At 30.9% G+C, this 24,156-nt stretch overlaps 1 protein-coding gene across 1 annotated transcript in view; it reads left to right on the top strand.

The window, feature by feature from the left end:
- The window catches only part of RIMS2 (regulating synaptic membrane exocytosis 2), a 364,820-nt gene that overhangs the window by 103,639 nt on the left and 237,025 nt on the right, over window positions 1-24,156 (top strand). The window contains exons 10-11 of the mRNA XM_045805820.2: window positions 1,733-1,904; window positions 4,777-4,930. Of these exons, the coding sequence (XP_045661776.1) occupies window positions 1,733-1,904; window positions 4,777-4,930 (326 nt within the window). The remainder of the gene's footprint in view (window positions 1-1,732; window positions 1,905-4,776; window positions 4,931-24,156) is intronic.

Raw genomic sequence — 24,156 nt, 5'->3', positions numbered from 1 at the left:
AGTGTGGAATATATGTAGGTGCTTTATAAATATTTGTGAAAATTTTAGATGAAGAGAGGGGATGACAGGAGCAATAAATCCTAGTCCTTGTTATTATTCTATTATTTTGTTATTTTTGTTTATAATAGCACTTTTTCATAACATGGAATAGAGTTAAAATTTCCTATGTGGGTTTCCGAAGTTATTTTCCTGATAAGACCATAGAAATTAATGAAGATACATTGTTTTAAAGTGGCTTTCTGCCACACTAAATATATGAGCTCTGGAAACATATGTGCCCTTGATTATTTAAATACAACCCGTGTTGAGCATGAAACCCTGTATTCACCTAGGAGAAGTTGCAAAGCCTCCCCAATTCAGAGACACCTGTCCTTTCTTAGTTCTCCCTGCTTCCTATATTCCAGCAGTCTTAGAATTTAGTTGTGCTGAGGGAATTTGTCTACTCAGAGCTTATTGTCCATTTCTCACTTCAACAAGCTCTCTAGATAGCTTACTGTTTTCTTCCTAGGTGATTTTCTTTATTCCTATTCAGCCATTGAATCTCTCTAATAAGCTAGTGATGTCCAAAAGGAATGGATGCACCCAGGGGATCTAAGACAATCCGTTAGCGTTCAGGAAGAAATATTTGATTTTCTAAATTTTCACCTAATTATTTTTAATTTCTAATTTTGTATATTCACGAATTGACACAATGTATTAGTACCACAGTACAGTAATAACGTGTATTTCGTAAATATATATGCATATAATGGGATGCCTTGTCATTAACATTCACTTGATAGAGATAATGCAGTTTTAAAAAGTATGGAAGCCTCCGAGATGGACGCCCCATCTGTCAGGGAGCCAGCTTGCATTTCCAGCCCACGTTATAGTGGCTACCTCACATAGAAATCGCTTTACAGGGGCACCTGGGTGGCTCAGTCGGTTAAGCGTCTGACTCTTGGGGGACCTTGTGTGCTGGTGGTGGGCATGTAAATTGGTGCAGGCACTCTGGAAAACAGTATGGAGCTTCCTCAAAAAGTTAAAAATACAGGGGTGCCTGGGTGGCTCAGTCAGTTAAGCAGCGGATTCTTGATTTCAGCTCAGGTCATTATCTGAGATGGAGCCCAGTGTGCAGCCCCGCGTGGAGCCTGCTTAAGTTTCTTTCTCTCCCCCTGCCACTCTCCCTCCCTCTCTAAGAAAAGAAAAGAAAAAGAAATAATTTTACAGTGCTTTTAAAGACCCCATTAACTGTCAAATGGGCAAGCATGTATTTCTTTATGCAAGAAAGTAACTTAGTAAAGTGTAATTATAATTGCTCAGCTGAGCTATATGGATATAAAGTTGTGAACATCACAGTTTTTTGGGCTTTTGTGCAATTACACTTCTGTGGTGTGAGTATTATATGTCATGTTACTGGTTCACTGCCATTTTGAAGGTTTCCAATAGGGCAATATGTTTAAAAATATGGAGAGTTAATATTTTTCAGTCTGGTTTTATTTAGATTTTGAGAAAGATGAAGTTTTTAATTATCACGAAAGGTTTTCAGATTTATCAAAACATTGCCTTTATAAAGTGATATAATTATATACCTATAAAGTTTAATAGGAATTTAAATTATTATAGTATTTTTAATGTATGATAAGTTTGTGGTAAAACTTCACTCCCTGCCTGAGAAATTTTAAGTGAATAATTTTTAGGACAAAACTTTAAAAGGTTTATGTAAGTTCATATATTCTTATTTTTTTTATAGTGATAAAAACAAGAGAAGAACGAAAACAGTAAAGAAAACATTGGAACCCAAATGGAACCAAACATTCATTTATTCTCCAGTCCACCGAAGAGAATTTAGGGAACGGATGCTAGAGATTACGCTCTGGGATCAAGCTCGAGTTCGAGAGGAAGAAAGCGAATTCTTAGGAGAGGTATCTGGAATTATTTTAAAGCTGAGACTATTCATGTCCTCTTAAATACTTTTCTTTATGTGATTATCAGTAAAATCTTATATTCTGAATATCTGAAAAAGTAAACAGTTTCTTTCATGGAATGAATTTAGCTACTACTCTAAGACCAAACATTGATGCCATCAACAAATGGGTTTTAAATAATCTGTGACAATTTTTAGATGTTTATTCCTGTTGTAGAAATCTCAGTGTTGAATGCTAAAACGTTGGTTTGTGTTTCACAAATGTATGGTATTTGTGGCAGTCAATACGGTTCTATTTAGCTCGCATAGCTCAATAGTCATTTATCGTTATGCAGCAGTTCTCATGTGCGTCACCGCAAGCACTGTCATCTTTGCATAGGACACTACAGGGAAATAAAAAGAGTCATTTATTCTGTGGACTGACTTCCTTTGCATATTTATTAAATATTCATGCTATAAAATCCATATTATGATATGGTTTGTATTAAAAATCTATTCTTCACTTTCTTTCCTTTTTTGAATTCTTAGTGGCATGATGTGTTGAACAGAGTTTTAAATAAGACGGGCTTTGATTCGTATTTATAACTTTCTCACGTACCAGCTAATATGAGCTTAGACAAGTTCTTTTCACCTTTGTTGGCCTTGGTATCCTTATCTGTAAAAGTTGAATAAGACCAATCTGGTAGTTTTTTTCTGAGAATTAAGATAACATATGACATCATTCTTAACATACAGTAGACACTTCTAATTTGGTTTTGTTTCCCCGTTTAAGAGTTTTCGTAAAGGTTAAATTAATAAATGTAAATAAAAATGTTTTTAAATTATCAAATGATATACAACTATTAGTTACTACAGACTTGTAGTAATAAGCATTATTTCTGTAATGGCAAATTTACATTTCCCTGATGATTAGTGATGTTGAGCACCTTTTTATGTGTCTGTTGGCCATCTGTGTGTGTTCTTTGGAAAAATGTCTGCTCATGTCTTTTGCCCGTTTTTTAAATTGGATTATTTGGGTTTTTTGGTGTTGAATTACATAAGTTCTTTATATATTTTTGATAGTAAACCCTTGCTGCCTATATCATTTGCAAATATCTTCTCCCATTCAGGGTGTTGCCTTGTTGTTTTACTGAATGTTTCCTTTGTTGTGAAAAAGCTTTCTGTTTTAATGTAGTCCCAATAGTTTTTTTTTGCTTTTGTGTCCCTTGCCTTAGGAGACATATTTAGAAAAATGTTGCTATGGCGCATGTCAGAAATTACTGCCTGTGCTCTCCTCTAGGATTTTTATGGTTTCAGGTCTCATTTAGGTCTTTAATCCATTTTGAGTTTTGTGTATGGTGTAAGAAAGTGGTCAAGTTTCATTCTTTACATGTAGATGTCCAGTTTTTTCAACATCATTTGTTGAAGAGACTGTATTTTTCCCATTACATGCTCTTGCTTCCTTTGTTGAAGATTAATTGACCATATAATTGTGGGTTGATTTCTGGACTCTCCATTCTGTTCCATTGATCTATGTATCTATTTTTGTGCCAGCACCATACTGTTTTGATTTCTGTATCTTGAAATCTGGGATTGTGATACCTCCAGTTTTATTTTTCTTTTTCAAGATAGTTTTGGCTATTTGAAGTCTTCTGTGGTTCCATATAAATTTTAGGATTATTTGTTCTAGTTCTGTGAAAAATGTTGTTGGTATTTTGATAGGGTTGCATTAAATCTGTAGATTCCTTTGGGTAATATGGATGTGTTAATAATATTTGTTCTTCCAGTGTACAAACGTGGAATGTCTTCCCATTTGTTTGTGTTGTCTTCAATTTCTTTCATCGGTGTTTTACAGTTTTCAGAGTACAAGTCTTTCACCTCCTTGGTTAAGTTTATTCCTAGGTATTTTTTAATTTTTTGTGCCATTTTAAAAAGGATTGTTTTCTTAATTTCTCTTTCTGCTACTTCATTATTAGTGTATAGAAATGTAACAGATTTCTGTATTTGGATTTTGTATCCTGTGACCTTTCTGAATTTTTTTTATCAGTTCTAGTAATTTTTTGGTAGTCCTTAGGATTATCTATATATGTCATCTGCAAATAGCAAAAATTTTGCTTCTTCCTTAGCAGTTTGGATGCCTTTTTTTCTTTTTCTTGACTGATTGCTATGGCTAGGACTTCTAGTACTATGTTGAATAACAGTGGTGAGAGTGGACATCTTTGTCTTTTTTCTGAGCTTAGGGGAAAAGTTCTCAGTTTTTCACCTTTGAATATGATGTTAGCTGTGGGTTTTTCATATATGGCTTAATAATGTTGAGCTTTGTTCCCTCTAGACCTATTTTGTTTAGGGCTTTTATCATGAGTGTACTTTGTCAAATACTTTTGTGCATCTACTGAAATGATCATATGGTTTTTATCCTTTCTCTTATTGATATGATGTATCACATTGATTGATTTGTGTATATTGAACCACCCTGCATCCCAGGAATAAATCCCACTTGATTGTGGTGAATGATTTTTTAATGTATCTTTGGATTTGTTTTGCTAATATTTTGTTGAGAATTTTTGCATCTGTGTTTATTGGAGATATTGGCCTGTAGTTTTTTTTCTTTTTTGTGGTGTCTTTATGTAATGGCAAATTTAACAGTAGATGGGTGGTTGGATACCTGTAAATAATCTAGCTTTTTAAAACTATTGAGTCAGTAAGAAGTTGTGCATATTTATCTTTTATTTAGTTATTGTCAAAACATATGGACAGTGTTGTAACATAACATTGCTTTTGACCTAATAGCATTTTTATTATAATTATCATTATTGTAAAAGGTATGAGACCATTTAAGAGAGTTTCTATATTATAGATTTTTAACATCCTTTTGTCTCTTGACTTTGTAGATTTTGATTGAATTAGAAACAGCATTATTAGATGATGAGCCACATTGGTACAAACTTCAGACCCATGATGTTTCTTCATTACCACTTCCCCACCCTTCTCCATATATGCCGAGACGACAGCTTCATGGAGAGAGCCCAACAAGGAGGTTGCAAAGTAAGTTTTCAGTGAGATTTATCAGACCTTTATTGCATTATCTTGAATGATATATACGACATAGAATTTGAAGATCCCATTGTGGATATTAACAGGCATCTATTAGTGTTTTCATAGTTATTGATGGTTTTAAATTGGTTCACTAAAATGAGGTTATACTTACAGCATTGATTTATCACAGTATGACCTCAAATGAAGCACAGTTATGTTTTAATTTTAGCTATTGGAAACTTATATAGGAATGAGATAGCAGCCATTGTAAAATTTGGTCATGTAGCTATATATATATCTGAAATTATGATTTCCATCTTCATTATGCCAAGTATTTTATAAAATGTAGGATGGCAAGTATAGCATAGTGGTTGAAACCATGACCATGAGCATTACTCAAACAAACATGGATTTAAAGTTTGATTCTCTCACTTAAGAGCCATATGACTTCAGGAACGTTCTCTTGCTATGATTCACTTTCCTCATTTAGAATAATACTTACATTAAGGGTGGTTATAAAAGTTAAATTTCTCAGGGCTACAAACTAATGTGATTATTGTTATTGTTATTATTATTGTCAGTGTTTGCATTTTACCCTGAATTATACACAGTCCAAAGTATCAGATAGAATTTGATCAATTCAGAGAATCTTAAAAGAACCTTGGAAATGTTTTCTAGACTAAAAAGTGGCATTATTGGTTTGTTGTTCCTATGAATCTAATTTGTTTTCTTGATGAGTCTCTTATTAAAAGGGGGAGGTGTCTGCTTGCTGCTGGGTGTAGTGTAATGGGATAATTTTATCTTCATGGAGTCAGCATGTTCCAGGCTTAGCAACATTTTTTTTATGAAATAATGGAGAATTGATTGATATTAACCAAATTTCAGAAGCGTAAATTTATAAGCACAAAAGCCATGTCATTTATCAATCATAGGAAATATTTTTGACAACATAACAAATGACTGTTGTTTACATGGATCACATTCTCCCTGATGAATAGAGGACTAAATTATATATCAGAAGGCTATTTGATGAATAGAGAATTAGAGCAAAGGATAAGTCTTATGGGATATTTAGTCATAGGAAAGCCTAGAGAATTACCTTCACTCCTTTTTAAAATAATGTCTCTGATGACTAGAATTTTATTTCCACTAGCTATAGTCTCTTATAGTTGGGTGGTATTATTTAAACACTACTTTTATAGCACTCACTTTTTTCAGCTTCTCCGCAGAGTAAACATTTACTCACTGTTATTTGCAATTGCCATTAAACATGTTTTGTATAATAATTACACTACTGTTTATTTTATGTGGACTCATTTTAGTGTCTATTCTTTCTGGTCACTGTAATCTACTAAATACATTCTCTCTAAATCACAATGTAGAATCACAGGTTACTACATGCAGTTTACTAATATAAATCAATTTGTACTAATTCTTATAGTTTAATTTTACAGGCTACTAATGCTAATACTTACTCTAATTGCTATTACAATAACTAGTTTTGATGACTCTTCATATCTGAAACTCTTAAATCTACCAAAAATTTTCATTATTTTTTCCTCCCCAGCAAATTAAGAATAGAGTATGTGAAGAACAATGAGAATAGAGTTCTTTCTAGTTAGCTACATATATTATAGATTTTCATGCAATTAATTTGATTTAATCAAGTTTGTAGCTTTTAATATTTAATCATCCCCCAAATGGCTCCTCTGCTATAGAATTAAATTCATTCATGGGTAATATGGTTTCATGTTGCACCATTCAGTCTTGTCACTACCTACCAACTAACATCTAATAAAATTAATTTTCATTGCTTGAACATATGGCAAAAATTGGTGTTTTACACCTAAAATGTGATCATAACTTATTAGTAATGTGTAGAACTGAAGATAAGTAAAAATGTGTACATATGCATGAAGGAAATGAAGGTTAGGAAATAACACTTAGAAGTTAAAGACATTACTATTGGCTGAGGATATATTGCTCATTAGTGTTCAAGTTCAAGTTAAGGTATGTATAAATAAACATTAATTATTTAAAAAATTCATTCATAAGAATGACTTCCAGGATGTTTTTTTCATGGAGAAAGTAAATATTGCATTTATTTATAAGTATGTCTTATATTGTCAAAGATCATGATCATTAACATATTTGATGGAACATATGCATGAACAGTTATCATAAAAAATGTATAATAATCCATCATTTATTCTCTACATCTGCATAATAGAATATGTTCGTAATTCAATCTCTGAGGCTATGAGCTGAGGCTATGAACTTATTGAATATACATGGATATTTACTGGTATTGTTGGAATTCTGTTTTCTCTGCTCATAGTTTCCTATTTTAAATTTATATATTCAAATGATTCAAAAAAGTACTTCAGTTCCATGGACATTAGTAATTTATAATTTTAAACATCTAAGGAAGTATTTTAAAAACCACTCTAATAATAAGTATTCCATATGTCTTATAGCTAACTTAAATATTTTTTAAATTCTTTTTAAGATAGAAGTCCAGACAACTTTGATTATAAGGTTTGAATGGTTTCCCTAGTAAAGGAATTAGTGAAAGTATTTGAAATAGATGGCTTCTTCTTATACCACTATTTCTGTGTGTGGCAAAATAAGAGGGTTCTGTGTATTAAAACATCTATAGAAAGGGCCACATGTTCATTGCTCATGTCTGAAAGAAATTAGGTTATGAGAAATTAAAATTTTAATATGAAAGTAGTATTTTCTACAATTTTTAACATCAGGCTACTTTTACCCTCTCCTGTCCCAGATGTTATTTAGACATTACCAAATGATGGGACAGTGCATATTTGAAAGAGTGATTGATCAAGCATTTTTAAGAAGATTGGAGCCATATGTTCAAATAACTAAAATTTACCAGTAGAGAAGTGAGATTGCTTTTTTAGATGGTAAAATGTCTCATATATTCACATATTTTTATTTTGACTCATTGGTGAGAAACTATTCATTACTGTCCTGAAGCATAAAGAGATTTTTGAAGGTACATTTTGATGTTTAAGTTTTTATTTTTATATATTCTTTACTGTCATTCAGTTAAAGTTGCATAGTGTCTTAAGTAAAGTATTTTCCTTTCAACGTGACAGAAGTCATTACAAATTTGTTTGTTACTTGGTATCTTATTCACCATTCTCATCACAATTTGAACTATACAGATGAAAAAGAGTTTTCTTTTTTGATCCTTTATTCTTTTCCTATTCCCATTTTAATCAGATTCATCTCTTTGATATCTCAAATGTTGATTCTTTATTTAGCAAAATGTAACATTATTACCCTTTCACTTTTTAAAACAGATAACATCATATCTATTATATTTTTATACAGTTTCATAATCACAAGTCTTTAGAAAAGTGAATGGAAATAAATCATTGGGACAAAACCAAAATGATGGTTTTGAGAGATAAAAGAGATATGATTTCATCATTTATGTTTCTCAAGATTTCAACTATTTGGGAGGATTTTTGGCCAATATTCTAATTTTCTACCCCATTCTTTTACTTATCTCTTTCTTGAACTGCAGTTACATGTATAAAACCTCTTAACAATGTTTTACAGGTTATTGAGTTCTGTTTATTTTTTAATCTTTTTTTCTCTCTTACTCAATTTTGGTTATTTTCACTCACCTGTCTTCAAGTTACTAGAATTTTTTTCTACAGTGTCCAAGTTCCTTGAAATCTATACTATGAATCGTTTTAGCAAAAATGTATTTTTCCTTTTAAGATTTACATTTGGTTTTCTTAGTACTTCCTATATCCTTCCTGAAATTCTCCTTTTATTATATCCCTGTGTGTATAATATTATATACGTATATGATGTGTATGTGTGTAAATATATTAAATAATTTACAGGATCACATATATACACATATGTAAATATATGAAAAATCCATAGGATTATATATATACCTGCATACTTATGTACATGTGTGTATGTGTGTATATGTAATGTACATACATGCATGTGCAGTCTCTATAATGTATCTACTTAAATGTAATACATGTGTGTGTATAATCCTGTGAATTCTGTCCTATATTTATAATACTTATTTTAAAGTCTGCTAATTCCAATATCTTTGTCTTCTGTGGGTCTACTTATATTTCTGGTTTTTCCTTTGATTCTGGATCACATTCTATGTGTTTTTTATATATACTAATTTTTACTGTGTACTGGACATTGTGTTTCATACATTTAGAGACTCTGGATTTGGAAGAATGTTGGTTTTTATTTTGGCAGACAGTGAAATTATTGAAGGATCACCTAAAACCTATAGAGGATATGTTAAGGGTTCTTCCATAGTTCTAAGGCATAGTCCTTAGTCTGGTTTGTGGTTCTCATTCCTAATGTGTGAACTTTCCAAACAAAGTCGAAATTATTGGCCAAAATCCTATGACATCACTGGACTTAAACTCCAGACTCTGTGTCCTGTGCATCAAGAAGTTGCTGAAATCTCCTTGCGTCTCTTTTAGCTTTTCGGCTGTTTTCAGCTTTCTTCTTGTTTTCCCTCTGCAGTGTACAATTTAGGGAGGGATTTAGGGGGCTGCTGTGTGTAAATTTGGGGTTTCCTCTTCTCTGGCTCCCTCTTTTGCAGGATTTTCCTTACAATTGTAGCTGCTCTGACAACTCTGAATTCTGACCTCTGGCTCTTCAGCCATGTAAGAATGAAGCTCTTTTCTTGAGCTAGAACTCCTCGGCAGGGCACCAAATTGGGAAGGCCCTTAGGAGAAAAGCTGTTTCAGTATGCACCTTTCTTATTTAAGGGTCATGTCACCGATTTCTGCCAGCTTTGTTTGTTGTCTGCTGTCTTTCAACAGTTTTTTATTAAAATATTTGTCCAGAATTTGTAATTTTACTGGCAGGAGAGTTAGTACAATATAAGTTTCTCTGTCATTCCCAGCAGCAGAACTCCACATTTTTAGTAAACTTTTTACTGAAGTATAGCGTCTATACAGAAGTGTGTATAAATCATAAATATGCCCCCAAGTGAATTTTCACAGAGTAATGACACCATGTAAGTAGCACCTACAGCACAAATAGAACATCACCAGCCTCCCTCTTGCTCTCTTCTAGTAAGTATTCCTCCTGCTAAGGTAACAACTAACCTGACGTCGAATACCATAAAATAGTTTTACTTACTTTTAACTTCATGTAAATGGAATACTCACACACACATTTGAATTTTATAGAACTGGAATTACAAAAATCTATTATTCTTTCACATCTGGCTTTTTTTTTCTTACTAATATGTTTCTGAGATTTATCAATGTCATTGCAAGTAATTGCAGTTAACTTATTTTCATTGCTATACACAATTCCTTTCTATAAATATACAAGAATTTATGCATTCTACAGTTGACTAATAGTTTGCTTTCAGATTTTGGCCATTCCTAATAGTGCTGCTGTGAACTTTCTCATACATGCCTTTTTGTAATCATATGTGTTCATTTTTGCTTTGTTTGTTTGTTTTTATTATGTTCAATTAGCCAGCATATAGTACATCATTAGTTTTTGATGTAGTGTTCAATGATTCATTAGTTGTATATAACACCCAGTGCTCATCACCACCCATGCCCTCCTTAATACCCATCACCCAGTTACCCTATCATACCCCACCTCCCTCCCTTCTTTAACCCTCATTTTGGTTCCCGGAGTCCAGAGTCTCTCATGGTTTGTCTCCTTCTCTCATTTATTCTTGCTGTTCAGTTTTCCTTCCCTTTCCCTGTGGTCCTCTGCACTGTTCCTTATGTTCCACATATGAATGAAACCATATGATAATCATCTTTTTCTGCTTGACTTATTTTGCTTTGAATATACCTCGTAGTAAAATAGATGGGTAATAGACTATGCATATATTCAACTGCAGTAGATATTATTAAGCAGTTTCTCAAACTGTATTGATTTTACTTCCTACATTAAAAAACTATACCAATTTGTACTTCCTCCTATGGTAGCGTTAAAGGTTTGAGTTTCTCCACATCATTACTTGTTCGTGGTATTTTTATTTTCATTTACCCATTCATCTGGATGTTCACTATTACCTCACTGTGGCTTTAATTTGCTTGCTCTAATGACCTTGTCATAGGTTAATAGACTGCTGAGCTATCCTCTTTTATGAAGGGCCTAGTCAAATTTTTAGCCCATTTTTCATTTGGGTTCTGTCTTTTCTTATTGCTTTATGAGTTTTGTAGTTTTTTTGAAATTATAGATTTGAATTCTTTATAGCATAAATGTATTGCAAAATTATTTTACTCTATGATTTGCCTTTCCACTTTTTAATGGGATATTTTAATCAACAGAAATTTTTAGTGTTAAGTGTATTTTAGTTTTCAATTTTTTTCTTTAGTGTTAGTGTGTTGGTGTGATCTGTATAAAAATATCTTGATCTTCTTCAAGGCCATAATGATATGTTCATATGTTTTCTTCTAGTATAGTGCTTTACTCTGTTAAATCTACAACTCATTTGGAATTGAGTTTTGTATATTGTGTAAGGTAGGGATAAAAATTCATTCTTAACCCTTTGGATGTCCACTTGATCCAGTACATTTATTAAAAAAGCCACATGCATGTGGTTAACTTTTTGAAGTTTATTCCTTTCAATTAGGCAAATTTCTATTCTTGTGCCAATACCAAGGTGTCTTATTTACTGTAGCTCTATAATAAATTGTGATATCTGGAAGTGTAACTAACCCAGCTTTGTTCTTCTTTAAGATCATTGTTAATATTCTTAATTTTTTGCACTTAATAAACAAATTGAGTATCAAATGATCATTTTCCACAAATACCCTTCTGGAATTTTCATTCAAATTACATTCATCGTTTTGGGAAGAACTGAAGTCTCTTCAGGGAGTGAGGAGAATTCCACCCCATGAATCTGATGTATCTCTAAGTAATATTTTAATGGGTTTCAGTATAGAGGTTTTATATCTTTACTATATCAGTAACTAGGGATTTTATTTAAATTGATGTTAGTATTCAGAAATAAAAGTTATTTATTATTTAATGAATCCTAATAACATTTCCATACATTATTTTGAATTTTGATGTACAATATTATGTTACCTGTAAATAATGACAATTTCTCCTCTTTCTTTCAAATTGTTATACCTTGCTTTCCTTTTCTTAAAGCTTTGGCAAGGTCTTATCATAAAATGCTGAGGAAGTGGTGTTGTTGAGTAGAAGTTGCCATCCACGTTTTGTTCCACATTCCTTAGGAAAAGCTTTAAATATTTCTCAATTGTAGTTGATATTTTTGTGTAATTAGTGTAAGATTTTTACACTACACTGAGATTCAGGAAGTTCTGTTTTATTCCTAGTTTGATGAAATTTTTAAATCTTGAATGGATATTGAATTGTATCAATTTTTTTCTGCATATATGGATATAAGTATATGATATTTCTCTCTTACTCTATTAATATGGTATATTGCATTGATTTTCAGATGTTAATCTAGCACTTCTGTGATGAATTCAGGTAGCTCATGATGCATAATCATTTTATCTATCCCAGGTTTCAATTTGCTGATACTATGTGTAGAATTCTTGCATCTATATTCATGAGAAAGAAAGATTGTCTTTTATTAGCTTTTGTTATCAATGCAACACTGGCTTCAAAAAGTATTAGGAAGTGTTTCTTCTTTTTCTGTTAGATATCTTATTTCCCTTTCTTAAAATAATTCCTGTCAAGTTTTGATGTGAGTATTGTGCTGGCCTCATAAAAAGTGTTTGGAAGTATACGATTATTTTCTATTGTTTGAAAGAATTTCTGCATTATCGATATTATTTCTTCTTTAAATGTTTAGAAGTATTCACCATTTAAGTCATCAAGGTTGGTAATTTCTTAGTGTGTAGGTTTTTTAATTATAATTTCAATTTCTCTGCTAAATTTAGAACTTTTCAAAATTTGTGACTTGTGCCAGCTTTGTTTTTTTCTTGGAATTTGTATATTTCTCCTAATTAAAAAAATATTTACATAAAATTATTCAAAATAATATCTTGTTATCTAGTTAATGTCCATTGGATGTGTAGTGATGTCCTCTTTTCCCCAGTATTGGTAATTTGCTCCTTCTTTTTCTTGTTTTTTTTTTGGTTTTTTTTTTTTTTTTTTTTTTTTTTTTGGGTCAGGCTTTCTAATGATCTGTTGATTAGTCTTTAAAACAAAAAACCTGTTTTGTTTCTTCTCTAGGTTGTATTTGTTTTTCTTTTCCACTAACTTTTGTTCTTATTATTTGTCTCCTTTACTTTCCTTAGATGTAGTTTATTTGTTTCTTCTCATTTCTTCAGAAAATACTTACATAATTTTTATTGTGATGCTTTCATTTACCTATCAGTTATTTATTCCAAAGCGTAGGGTCTATCTATCTATCTATCTATCTATTTATTTATTTGATGTCTGGCGTTTTTCTACTCTTGTCAGAGTATATACTTTGGATCATTTGGAATCTTTAAAATTACTAATTTTCTTTATGGTGCTTCGTGTAACCATTTTTGGCAAATGTTCTTGAAAAGAGTATTTGTTATGTCACAGTTCTGTAAATGTTCTACAAGTTAATCAGGTTTATCAGTTTTTTTGTTCAAATCTGTGTTTGCTTTTTTTTTTTTTCCCCTGACCTGAGTATTCCACCAGTTATTGAGAGATGTTAACATTTCTATGTATGATTGTGGACTTCTCCTCTTAATTTTGTCACTATTTGCTTTATGGATTTTGAAGTTATGTTATTGGTTGTATATAAATTAAATTGATATACTTTTACTAACAGACTGATAATTTTATCATTACATAATATGTCTCTTTGTATCTAGGCATGCTTTTTCCTTAAAACCCTCTTTGCTTATGTTAGTAATGCTGTCGCTGCTTTTCTTTGGTTAACTTTTTTTTTTTTTTGATGTGATATATCTCTCTCAATTCTTTTACTTTCCACTTCTTTGTGTCCTTACATTTAAGGTTTGTCTTTTGAAAACAATGTAAAGTTTGTCTTCTTAAATTCATTATGACAAGATTTTTTTTATTGGGATAATTCATACATTTACATTTAATGTAATTTCTTATAAATTTTGCTTAATATTTTACACTATTTTTTATTTGTCCTTTTTTCTTCTTTCTTGCTTTCTTTTGAAATTCACATTATCTTATTTATATCCACAAATATTTAGTTACTTGTTATGGTGCTTGTGATTGATCTAAAGATACATTATATTTAGATAGAAAGTAAAACTCTTATTCACAAAGTTGCATGTAAAATACACATTTTTCCCCCCAAAATTATGTTTAATCTTATTTAGGTATCTCTGTTCCCAGTCAAATATTCATCTTTATTCCTTATCCTGACCTACTCCCACCTCTTAATGGAGTTTCCAGGAAGCCCTAAAAAAGTAAATATTCAGAAAAGACCCATTAATTTTTAATCCTTGTAGTGCTTCACTGATTTGTCCCAGTATACAATGGCTACTTGAAACTAGGTCTATGCATAGAAGTTTTTACTGATGCTGTTCCTTGGTGCTTAGCATCCAGCTGGATCATAGAGCTACGATCCTAGAATCCTAAAACATCACTGGACTTTGGAGAGGTCCTAGAGTCTGGTTCCCTATTATTCACAAAGCTCTCTAACCACTGTCTCCTTACTAATTCTGAGAAATAGTGACCTTATCAGTGCCTTCCTCCTTTCTCTGCCCCCTCTAGACTCCTGTCTCATTTCTCTCCTCTAGCAAAATCTCATTAGTAAGCCTAGAGTATGGAAAGTAAAGTGCTATAAGTCATTTTGCTTTTCAACCTGAAACATTAATTTCTCTAATTAAAAGAAACATAAAAAAGCTCACCACTCTTTAAAATGTATAAGGGGAAACATAAGGATAACAAAGCATAATTTATGTCTCAGTACACAATCATGCCATAATCTTGGAATTTGTATATATTTTTTTATTATATATAGAAAGGAGAGTTGTAAAATTAAAATTATAAGCTTATGTGTAGGTATTAGAGAATAATGCAAGCTGTGATGAGAATTTTAGCTAGGGTTTAAAAGAATAATAAGTAAGATATCAGTAAATGGATGTAAAAAGGACATGGAATTACACTTCTATCCTGATGTTCTTAAAAAAGAAAGCCGTTATATATATTATAATATCAATATGGGACATACACATAGTTTTATTGAAGACACAGTTTTGTTGAAGACATACTATTACATGTAGGAACACTGTTGCCAAGAATGAAGTTCCACCATTCAGAGTTACCACTAAAGTACATAAACAGTAGGGGCACCTGGCTGGCTCAGTCAGTGGAGTGTGCAACTCTTGATATCAAGGTTGTAAGTTTGAGCCCCACATTAGGGGTAGAGATTACTTAAAATCTTTTAAAAAAGCAAAACACCTAAACAGTAGAGTGACATAAAGTAAGAAGACCACAACAGAAATAGTTCCTTTACTAAATATTTATCCATTTGAAATTCTAGGGTTTGGATGTTTATATTAGCGTTAACTTGCATATGTGGGTAAATCAATATGAATATGAATATGAATATCATCATCCTAAATATTTTAATGAAAAGTAATTAACATGATACAAATATATCTATGAAGAATTATAAAACTGGTAAAAATGTTAATTGTTTCAGCATGTAAAATATGATTTCAATATAGACATTTACTTAGATTTACAGTTATATTCAGTGTTTTTCACTTAAGGAAGTATTTATATAACAATTCATTGGTATTATAATTTAAAATTATATACACTATAGCAATTCAGTTTTTAAAGTAACAAGATATTTTATTTATTAACTGTGTAACATATTTCTATTATACTTTTTCCTATAACTTTTTGCTGCATACCTTGTGATCACCTCTTCATAAGACCGTTTTGTACTATCAGTTATATTCATGTGTGCTCTACTGATTATACAAATTCTTTTTCTTTATATTACTTTTATTCTGCTTTTTTTCTTGTTTAGAAAGATTGTTGTAACTTTATCTCTTTTTTTGTTGTTTTCATTGTCTTTGTTTTTTGGATGTTGAGATATTCTTCATTATTATTACTCTCAGAGTTTTCTTTTTCTTTTTCTTTGTGATGTAAGAGTTTTTGACATCTTCAAGCATCTTCAGTCTTCTCATTTTCAGTTCGTGACTTTACCTAGTACATTTACCATTACATTTTAACTTTAGTATGGTTAATAATTCTTTTTCCGATGGTACGCTGGAACTAGAGCCAGTTGTGCCTATCTCTTCTCTTCACAGTCATTGACATTGGTAGCTTGAATCGGCTATCTGGGAATATATACATTATGGAAATTGACAAATATTACAAACCAAGGCTTTTTCTTCGCCAGTTGGAAAGTTGTTAAACATTTACTAGCGTACCACTGCCTTATATAGTATATAAAAATTAATTTCAGATTTAACAAAATTTAAATGCAAAAAGTCAAAATGTTAAAGGGCTAGAAAAATATACATGAGTATTTAAACAAGCTATATATGAAAACAGAGGAGGGAAACTCAGAAAAGAGTATCAGTAGGTTTTAAAAATATATGGTAAATATATTAAATCTATTTTAGATGAAAATGGTGGAAGGTAACTTGGTAACCTGATAAGTGAAGTGATGGTAAGTGTTGGTTGGTCAAACCTGATAATTTAGTTTATGTTGATTTTTTGAAGTTCTAGTTTAAGCTAGTTGATTCAGTTTTTCTTTAGTTTATGAAATTTGTCCCAGATAAATGTTACAATTATTCAACTCTACATTTTTTTTCTAATTTCTACAATTATACTCTGACCTCAGAAATTCCTATACAGTGGTTAGAATAGTTATTTTTTTCCTCAAAATACTTTATATAATTCCATCACTGTGTAGAAAACTAATCAGACAAATCAATCATGTAAAATATTGCCAAATATACTGCTTCTCTATTTGTTAAATAAAGTTCAGAATAATTTCATTCAAATTTTAAATCTTTTAATTGAACATTAGAAGCTAAGCTTCTGTGATAATGTTTGAATCTATTATTTTATTTTCCTGTAACTTTCTATCTGGGCTAATGACGTAGATGTGTCAGGATAAACATTTACATTTCTCCAGGTATTAGGGCATATTTACACTTCTCTGGTATTTTTATGGCATGATAGTTCATACATTCCCTTAAATTGCTAATGATATTTACATGATAATTTACTTATCTTTCAATTTGAAAACAATTTATTGATATTTTCCTACCTTTTAAAACTTTGTAAATAATTATATATAGAAAAATGTAACTAATTTGTATCCTGCTAAATTATTTGTAACAATTTCTCTTTCTATATTTGCATTTTTATCAAGTGAGAATATCAAAATAACTTGTTCCCTGTAAATTTTCAAATTGTTCCTCCTCCAAAAGAAATCAGTTTTAAGATATATTTTTTCAAAATCAAGAATTCCAAAATTAATAATGTTTTTCTAAGATTCCTTCAATTTAAGCACATTAGTTGCTTATTACATGCTAAATTTCTGTGTATAACTAATACCTCTTACATTTCATGGTTTGTTATATAACCATGTAGTATTAATAAAATTGATTGCCTTTAGTATGCAGGGCAGATCTATTATTAATTTCTTATTTTATGTACCTTCTCTTAGCCTGTAATTATTTCATTTAATCAAAGTTTCTGCTAACATAACTTGAATTTTTTACTAATTCAGATATGATGTGTCTTTCTATCTTATTTTATTCCGAATTAGTATGCCCTTTTTATTTTATAACAAAAATGTTAAAATACAGTCTGTACTATAAAGCAGAGATTAGATTTCAATATCCCTATTACATATAAAGATTTTAAATGTATTTTTGACATTATTTTAACATTTTTTTTCCAGATAAAGCCTTATGTTCATATAATTCAGGTAAATTTTAGCATGCACAATGTTTAATGCATGTATTTATATGCACAGTTTAATTGGTTTTGTTTTGTGCTTTGTCTGGTTATTGTGCATATGTTAAATTCCTAAACAAAATGTCAGTAGCTTCCTTTTTCTGCCTGTAGTACTCTTCCAGTATTTCCATGTTTACATCTTTAGTATTTTGGTATTAAAACCATTTGTTGAAATACAGTGATTTATGATTTCAGTGTGTCTAATATCGTGTCTTTTAGTATGGTACTAGTTTATCAATGAAGTATGGTAAAATATATTCTGTGTTACTGTGTGCATTGTTTCACAAAATTTGGGTACAGTCTTTAATGTTTCTGACTAATGGAAGGATAGTTTTAAAAATTCCAAATATGTTGAATTAAAATATAATTAAAACTATGACATTTGCTGTAGTTTCCATCATTTTAGCTATTCTGTCATAACTTTTAAGGAAAACTGAATAGATTTACTTTTATTACTCTAATATGTTATAATCTTTAAATTCACACATGCACGGAGTATGTCAAGATATTTTAAACTAATGTGAAATTTTATAACTGGTCACTGGGACTTACTTTAGTTTTAATACTTTTAATATGAAAATATTTTACATATATATAGTCTAATGAACTTTTATATTTTTAAAAATTATCTTCTTGAATGGGATTAGGAAGTAATTATAAAAAGCTTCAGGAATGGCACACTAAAGTTTCAGATCGACTGAGGAAGACTACCACTTACAACCAGGATGGAATAGAAGGGACTGGACTTCCTACCTCAGACAACAAAAATGGACAAATATATAAGTCAATTGATTTAATAACGCTGGATATCAGGCAACTAAGGACAGGAATTATTAAGAGTAGGAAGACAAATGAGTTGAATCTTAAAATTGCGTTAGCCTGCCACTTTAAGAGAATATCCTGCACAGAGCATAGGGTGAGAGAAGGTAGATGGAGCCTATGAACTCCCTGAGCTAAGGTGATGGAACTGAGAGTTTGGGGAATAACAGTATCCAGAGTTCACAGAAAAGACTACTGAAGAGGAGAGAACTATCCAGAGAGAGAACTCCAAAGAACTTCAGAGGGTCCCTCTCAAGTGTTCAGCTGAGTATTGATCTGTGCATGAATGGAGGAATCTACCCAACCTCGAGAAAGGACCACCCAAAAACAATAGAAGTAATAATGCCTGAGGATAGTGTCTATTTGTTTCCTTTTCCCCCCCATGAGACTGGATAACATCAGATTTCAAAGGACATTGGGTTGAGTGCACAGAAGTCTCTGGCCTTAGTAGTGAACAATATTTGGCCTAGACTGACACTGTATCACCTTAAAAAATCTTAAAAGCAAGAAATGAAAGGATCAAAATGTTTCTAAGTAACACAACTGCATGTAGCAAAAACTCAAGAATAGTTATAGAAATACCGAAGTATCTAACGCATAACAATGGCAAATTCACAATAGCTGGCCTCTAATAAAAAATTACCAGCCATGCAAAAGAGAAAAAAAAAAAAGACCCATACAAAGGATTTAAATCAATCAAAACTAAACAAGAACTGGTACAGATGTTATAATTAGTAGACAAGGATATTAAATGGTTACAGAAATATACTCCATATGTTCAAAATGTTAAGTAAAGACATGAAAGATATAAATGGATCCAAATGAAACATCTGTAAATGAAAACTACAGTGTCTAAAATAAAAATACACTGAATGCGATTAACAACAATAAACATTGCAGAGAAAAAGTTAGTGAACTTGGAAATACAGCAATAAAGACTATCCAAAATGAAGCACAAATAAAAAAGAGAATTTAAAAAAATAACAAAGTATCTGAGCAATGGGCAACCTGAAGCTGCCTAATACACAAGTATTTTAAGTCGTGCAGGAGAGAAGAGGCAAATATTTGAAGAAATAATGGCTGAAAATTGTCCAAATTTGATGAAAACTATAAACTCATATGTCCAGGAAGCTCAATGAACTCTAAAAACAGAAACATGAATAAGAATATAGGTACCTCATAATTAAATTTTTTAAAATCAATAATAAAAAATCATAAAGCATCTGGAGAAAACAGACTCACTACATAACTGTGAAATAAAATAAAGATGACTGCAGATTTTTCATTGGAAACAGTGCAAGTACTCAGAGAAAAAGATATCAATCTAGACCTCCCTACCCATTCCTATTTCTTTTAAAAATGAAGATGAAATAATGATTTTTTTCAAACATACAACTGTTGAAAGAACTCATCACCAGAAGATATGCACTACAACAAATATTAAAGGAAGTCCCTCAAGCAGAAGAATGATGATACTAGGTGGAGACATAGAATATAGATGTATATAAAGAAATAGGGAACACAAGAAATGATAACTAGAGGGGTAAATATATAAGGTTTATTCTTACTCTTTAAATACCTTTTTAACATAACATAATAAAAATTATTATAAAAAAATACCTAAATATAATTGTCTGCTAAAACAAATAGCAATGTAATACAAGGTGTGCAGCATATGTGAAAGTTAGGAGAGGAAAATAGAAGTGTATGATTATAACATTTTTATAGTGTACTTATTAGAAAAGAAGTATGTTATCACTTGAAAGTAGATTGTAATAAGTTAAATATATATGCTCTGAGCCCCAAACCCACAAAACAAAGGGTTGTACCTAACTAATAAGCCAACAGAAAAGATAAAATGGAACCATGAAAGTATCCATTTCACCCAAAAGAATACAGAAAGTGGGGAAAATGGAGCAAAGAACAGATGGGACAAATAGAAAATAAACAGCAAGTTGATAGATGTAAAATAACCAAATCAATCATATTAAATGTGAATAGTCAAAATACTGCAATTAAAAGACAGAGATTGTCAAATTGGATTTTTTAAAAAGGCAAAGCCAGCTATATATTGCCAGTGAGAAACCTACTTTAAATATAAAAACACAAAGAGTTTTAATTTCAAAGGATGGAAAAGATATACCCCACTAACACTAATTTAAAGAAATATGACATACCTATATTAATATTAGACAAATAAGACTTTAGAGCAATGAGTTTTACCAAGGATAGAGGAGGTAGTTTTGTAGTAATAAAATGGTAAATTGATCAAGAGAACATATCATTCCTAAACATTTAAGCATGTAATAATAAAGCTTCAAATTACATGGGGAAAAATTTAAAGAGAAATTGTTAGACTGGATTTTTAAAAAAAGAAAAAAACAAGATCCAACTCTGGTGCTTTGAAAAGCTCAACAAAATTAACAAACTAGACTGATCAAGAGAAAAGACACATTACTAAAACCAGTAATGCATTGGAAATCACTACAAATTTAACAAGTTAAAAGGATTACTTTGGGAATACTTTGGGGAATCCTTTGTGAATACAATGAACACCTGTATGCCATGAAATTAAACAACATAGAAGAAGTGGACAAATTTCTAGAAAGCCACAAATTATAGAAACTTATCTGAAAATATAAGAAATCTGAATAAAACTATAATGACAAAAGAAGTTGAGTTAGTAAAAAGAAAAGGTTAGACCTTCTAGTGGCTTCACTGATGAATTCTATCAAATATGTAAAAAGAAATACCAGTGTTTCTTACATTCTTTGAGGGAAAAAAAGGAGAAGGAAATGCTCTCCAATTCATTCTATGAGACCAATATTATTCCAATACCAAAGGCAGAGAAACATTATAACAACAAAACTGCAGACCAATATCTCATGAATGTAAACATGGAAATCCTGAACAAAATATTAGTAAGTTGAATTAAAAATGTTTATTCACTGTAACTAATAGGGATTTATCCCTAATGCAGTGTTTGTTTACTAACTAAAATCAATTAAGTATAATTCAACGTAGTAATAGATAAAAAGATAAAATCACATGATCATGTGATGAGATGGAGAAAAGGCTATGACAATAGCAGCACTCCTTCACAACAAAAACTATCAACAAAGTAGAAATAGAAGGGAACTTCCTCACCCTGATAAAGAAGACTTTAAAAAACCTACTGCTGACATCATTTTTAATTATAGAAAACTGAATGCTTTCTCCTTAACTGGGGACTAGGCAAGTATACTTGCTCTTACTATTTTTATTCAACGGTGCCCTGGAGAGTCTAGTTAGGGCAGTCAGGCAAGGAAAATAAATAAAAGTCATTCAAAATGGAAAGAAAGAAGTAAAACTATCTTTATTCAGAGACATGATTCTTCTACATGTAGAAAATTCTAAAGATTCATCAGAAAACTACTAGAACTAATAAATAATGTCAAAAAAGTCTCAAGGTACATGAACAATATACAAAATCAATTATATCCTATATACTAGCCACTAACATTTCGAAAAAGGTAATTAAGAAATATTTTCATTCCCACAGTATCAAAAATTTTAAAATACTTATGAATAAATTTCATAAAATAAGTACAAACTTGAATACTAAATAAATCAGAAAATCTTGCTGAAGAAAATTAAAGGAACATCTAAGTAAATGAAGAGATATTCCAAATTAATAGATTGGAAGACTCAGTATTATTAGGATGGCAGTTCTCCCCCAGATTTGTCTACAGATTCAGTACAATCACTAACAAAATCTAAGCATTACTTTTTGCTATAATTAATAAACTGATCTTAACATTTGTATGGAAATGCCCAAGATTCAGAACAGCCAAAAAGGAACAAATTTGGAAGACTTAGCAATTCCTGATTTCAAACTTACTACAACACCACAGTAATCACAACATGGGGGTACTGGCATAATGGAATCTAAGTCAGAATTCAAAAATAAACCCTTATATTTATGGTCAGTTGATTTACAACATGGGTGCCATGGCAATTCAGTTGGGGAAAATTGTTTCTTAGCCATTAATACTTGAACAATTGAATATCCACATGTAGGAAGATTAACTTAGACTCTGTCTCACACCATCCACAAAACCTAACTTAAAATTGATTGTAAACTTAACTGTAAGAGCTAAAACTATAAAACTGTTAGAGGAAAATACAGGAGAAAATCGTCATTACCTTGGGTTAGGCAGAGGTTTCTTCAAGACAAAAGCAAAAGCATTATCAAAGAATGAAGTGATAAATTGGACTTCATAAAAATTTAAAATGTTTGTGATTCAAAGACAGCATTAAGAAAGTAAAAGACAAGCCACAGTCTTGGACAAAATATTTGCAAAACACATATTTGGAAAAGGACTTGCATTCAGAATTCATCAAGAAATCTTGAAAGTCAATAATGAGAAGACAAATGATACAATCAAAAGGCAAAATATTTGAATATCATTTCAGTGAAGATATATGGATAGCAAATAAGCACATGAAAATATTCCCAGTATCATTAGTTATTAGTGAAATGCAAATTTTAACAATGAGATATCACTTTACATTTACTAAAACGAGTGCAACAAAAAAAGATGATAACAATTTTTGGCAAGGATTTTGAGAAAATGGAATCCTTATACATTTGCTGATGAAAATGTGAATTAGTGTAGCCCTTTGGAAAACAGTCTGGTGGTTTGTTAAAAAGTTAAAATAAATTTACCATATGACACAGCAGCTCACTCCTAGATGTACACCCAAGTGAAATGAAAATGAATGCCCACTCAAAGTCTTGTACCTGATGTTTACACCAGCATTATTCATAATGGCCAAAAAGTGGAAATAGTTCAAATATCCATCAGTTGATGAATGGATAAATAAAATGTGGTATCCGTACAGTGGATTGCTATACATAACAAAGTATTAATGAATACCACCACATGGCTCAACATAAAAAAAATATTATGCTAAATAAAAGGTGCCAGATACAAAAGGCCACGTGTTGTATGATTCCATTTATATAACAGAAAAAGCAAATCTATAGAGCAGAGATTAGATTAGTAGTTGTCTGGCTGGGGATAGGAATGGGGAATGAGTGAAAATGAGTATGAGGAATTTTGGGGGGATGATGGAAATGCTCTAAATTTAGATTGTGGTGAGGATTACGCAACTCTTAAAATTTACTAAAAATTACTGGTTAGTATACTTAAAACCATTATATTATATAAATTATACCTCAATTTTAAAAATACAGTGAGGAAACTACAGAAGAAATAGATAAAAGCTCAATTATAGTCAGATTTTAATGCTCTTTTCTTAGTAATTTATAAAATAAGTAGACAGAAAAGCAGTAATACTGGAGGGGATCAATAATTTCAACTAAATTAATGTTTATAGAACATTCAACATAACAGCATCAGAATACACCTTCTTTTTAAGTGCATTCAGAGCACTTATTAAGATAGATAATATTCTGGCCAAAAAAAAGTCTCAATAAATTTAAAAGT

Source organism: Ursus americanus, chromosome 9, assembly GCF_024610735.1.
Source record: "Ursus americanus isolate L20-20 chromosome 9, mUrsAme1.1.p, whole genome shotgun sequence".
Lineage (NCBI taxonomy): Eukaryota > Metazoa > Chordata > Mammalia > Carnivora > Ursidae > Ursus > Ursus americanus.
The sequence above is the reverse complement of the archived record's forward strand: the minus strand, read 5'-3'. Positions and strand labels throughout refer to the sequence as shown.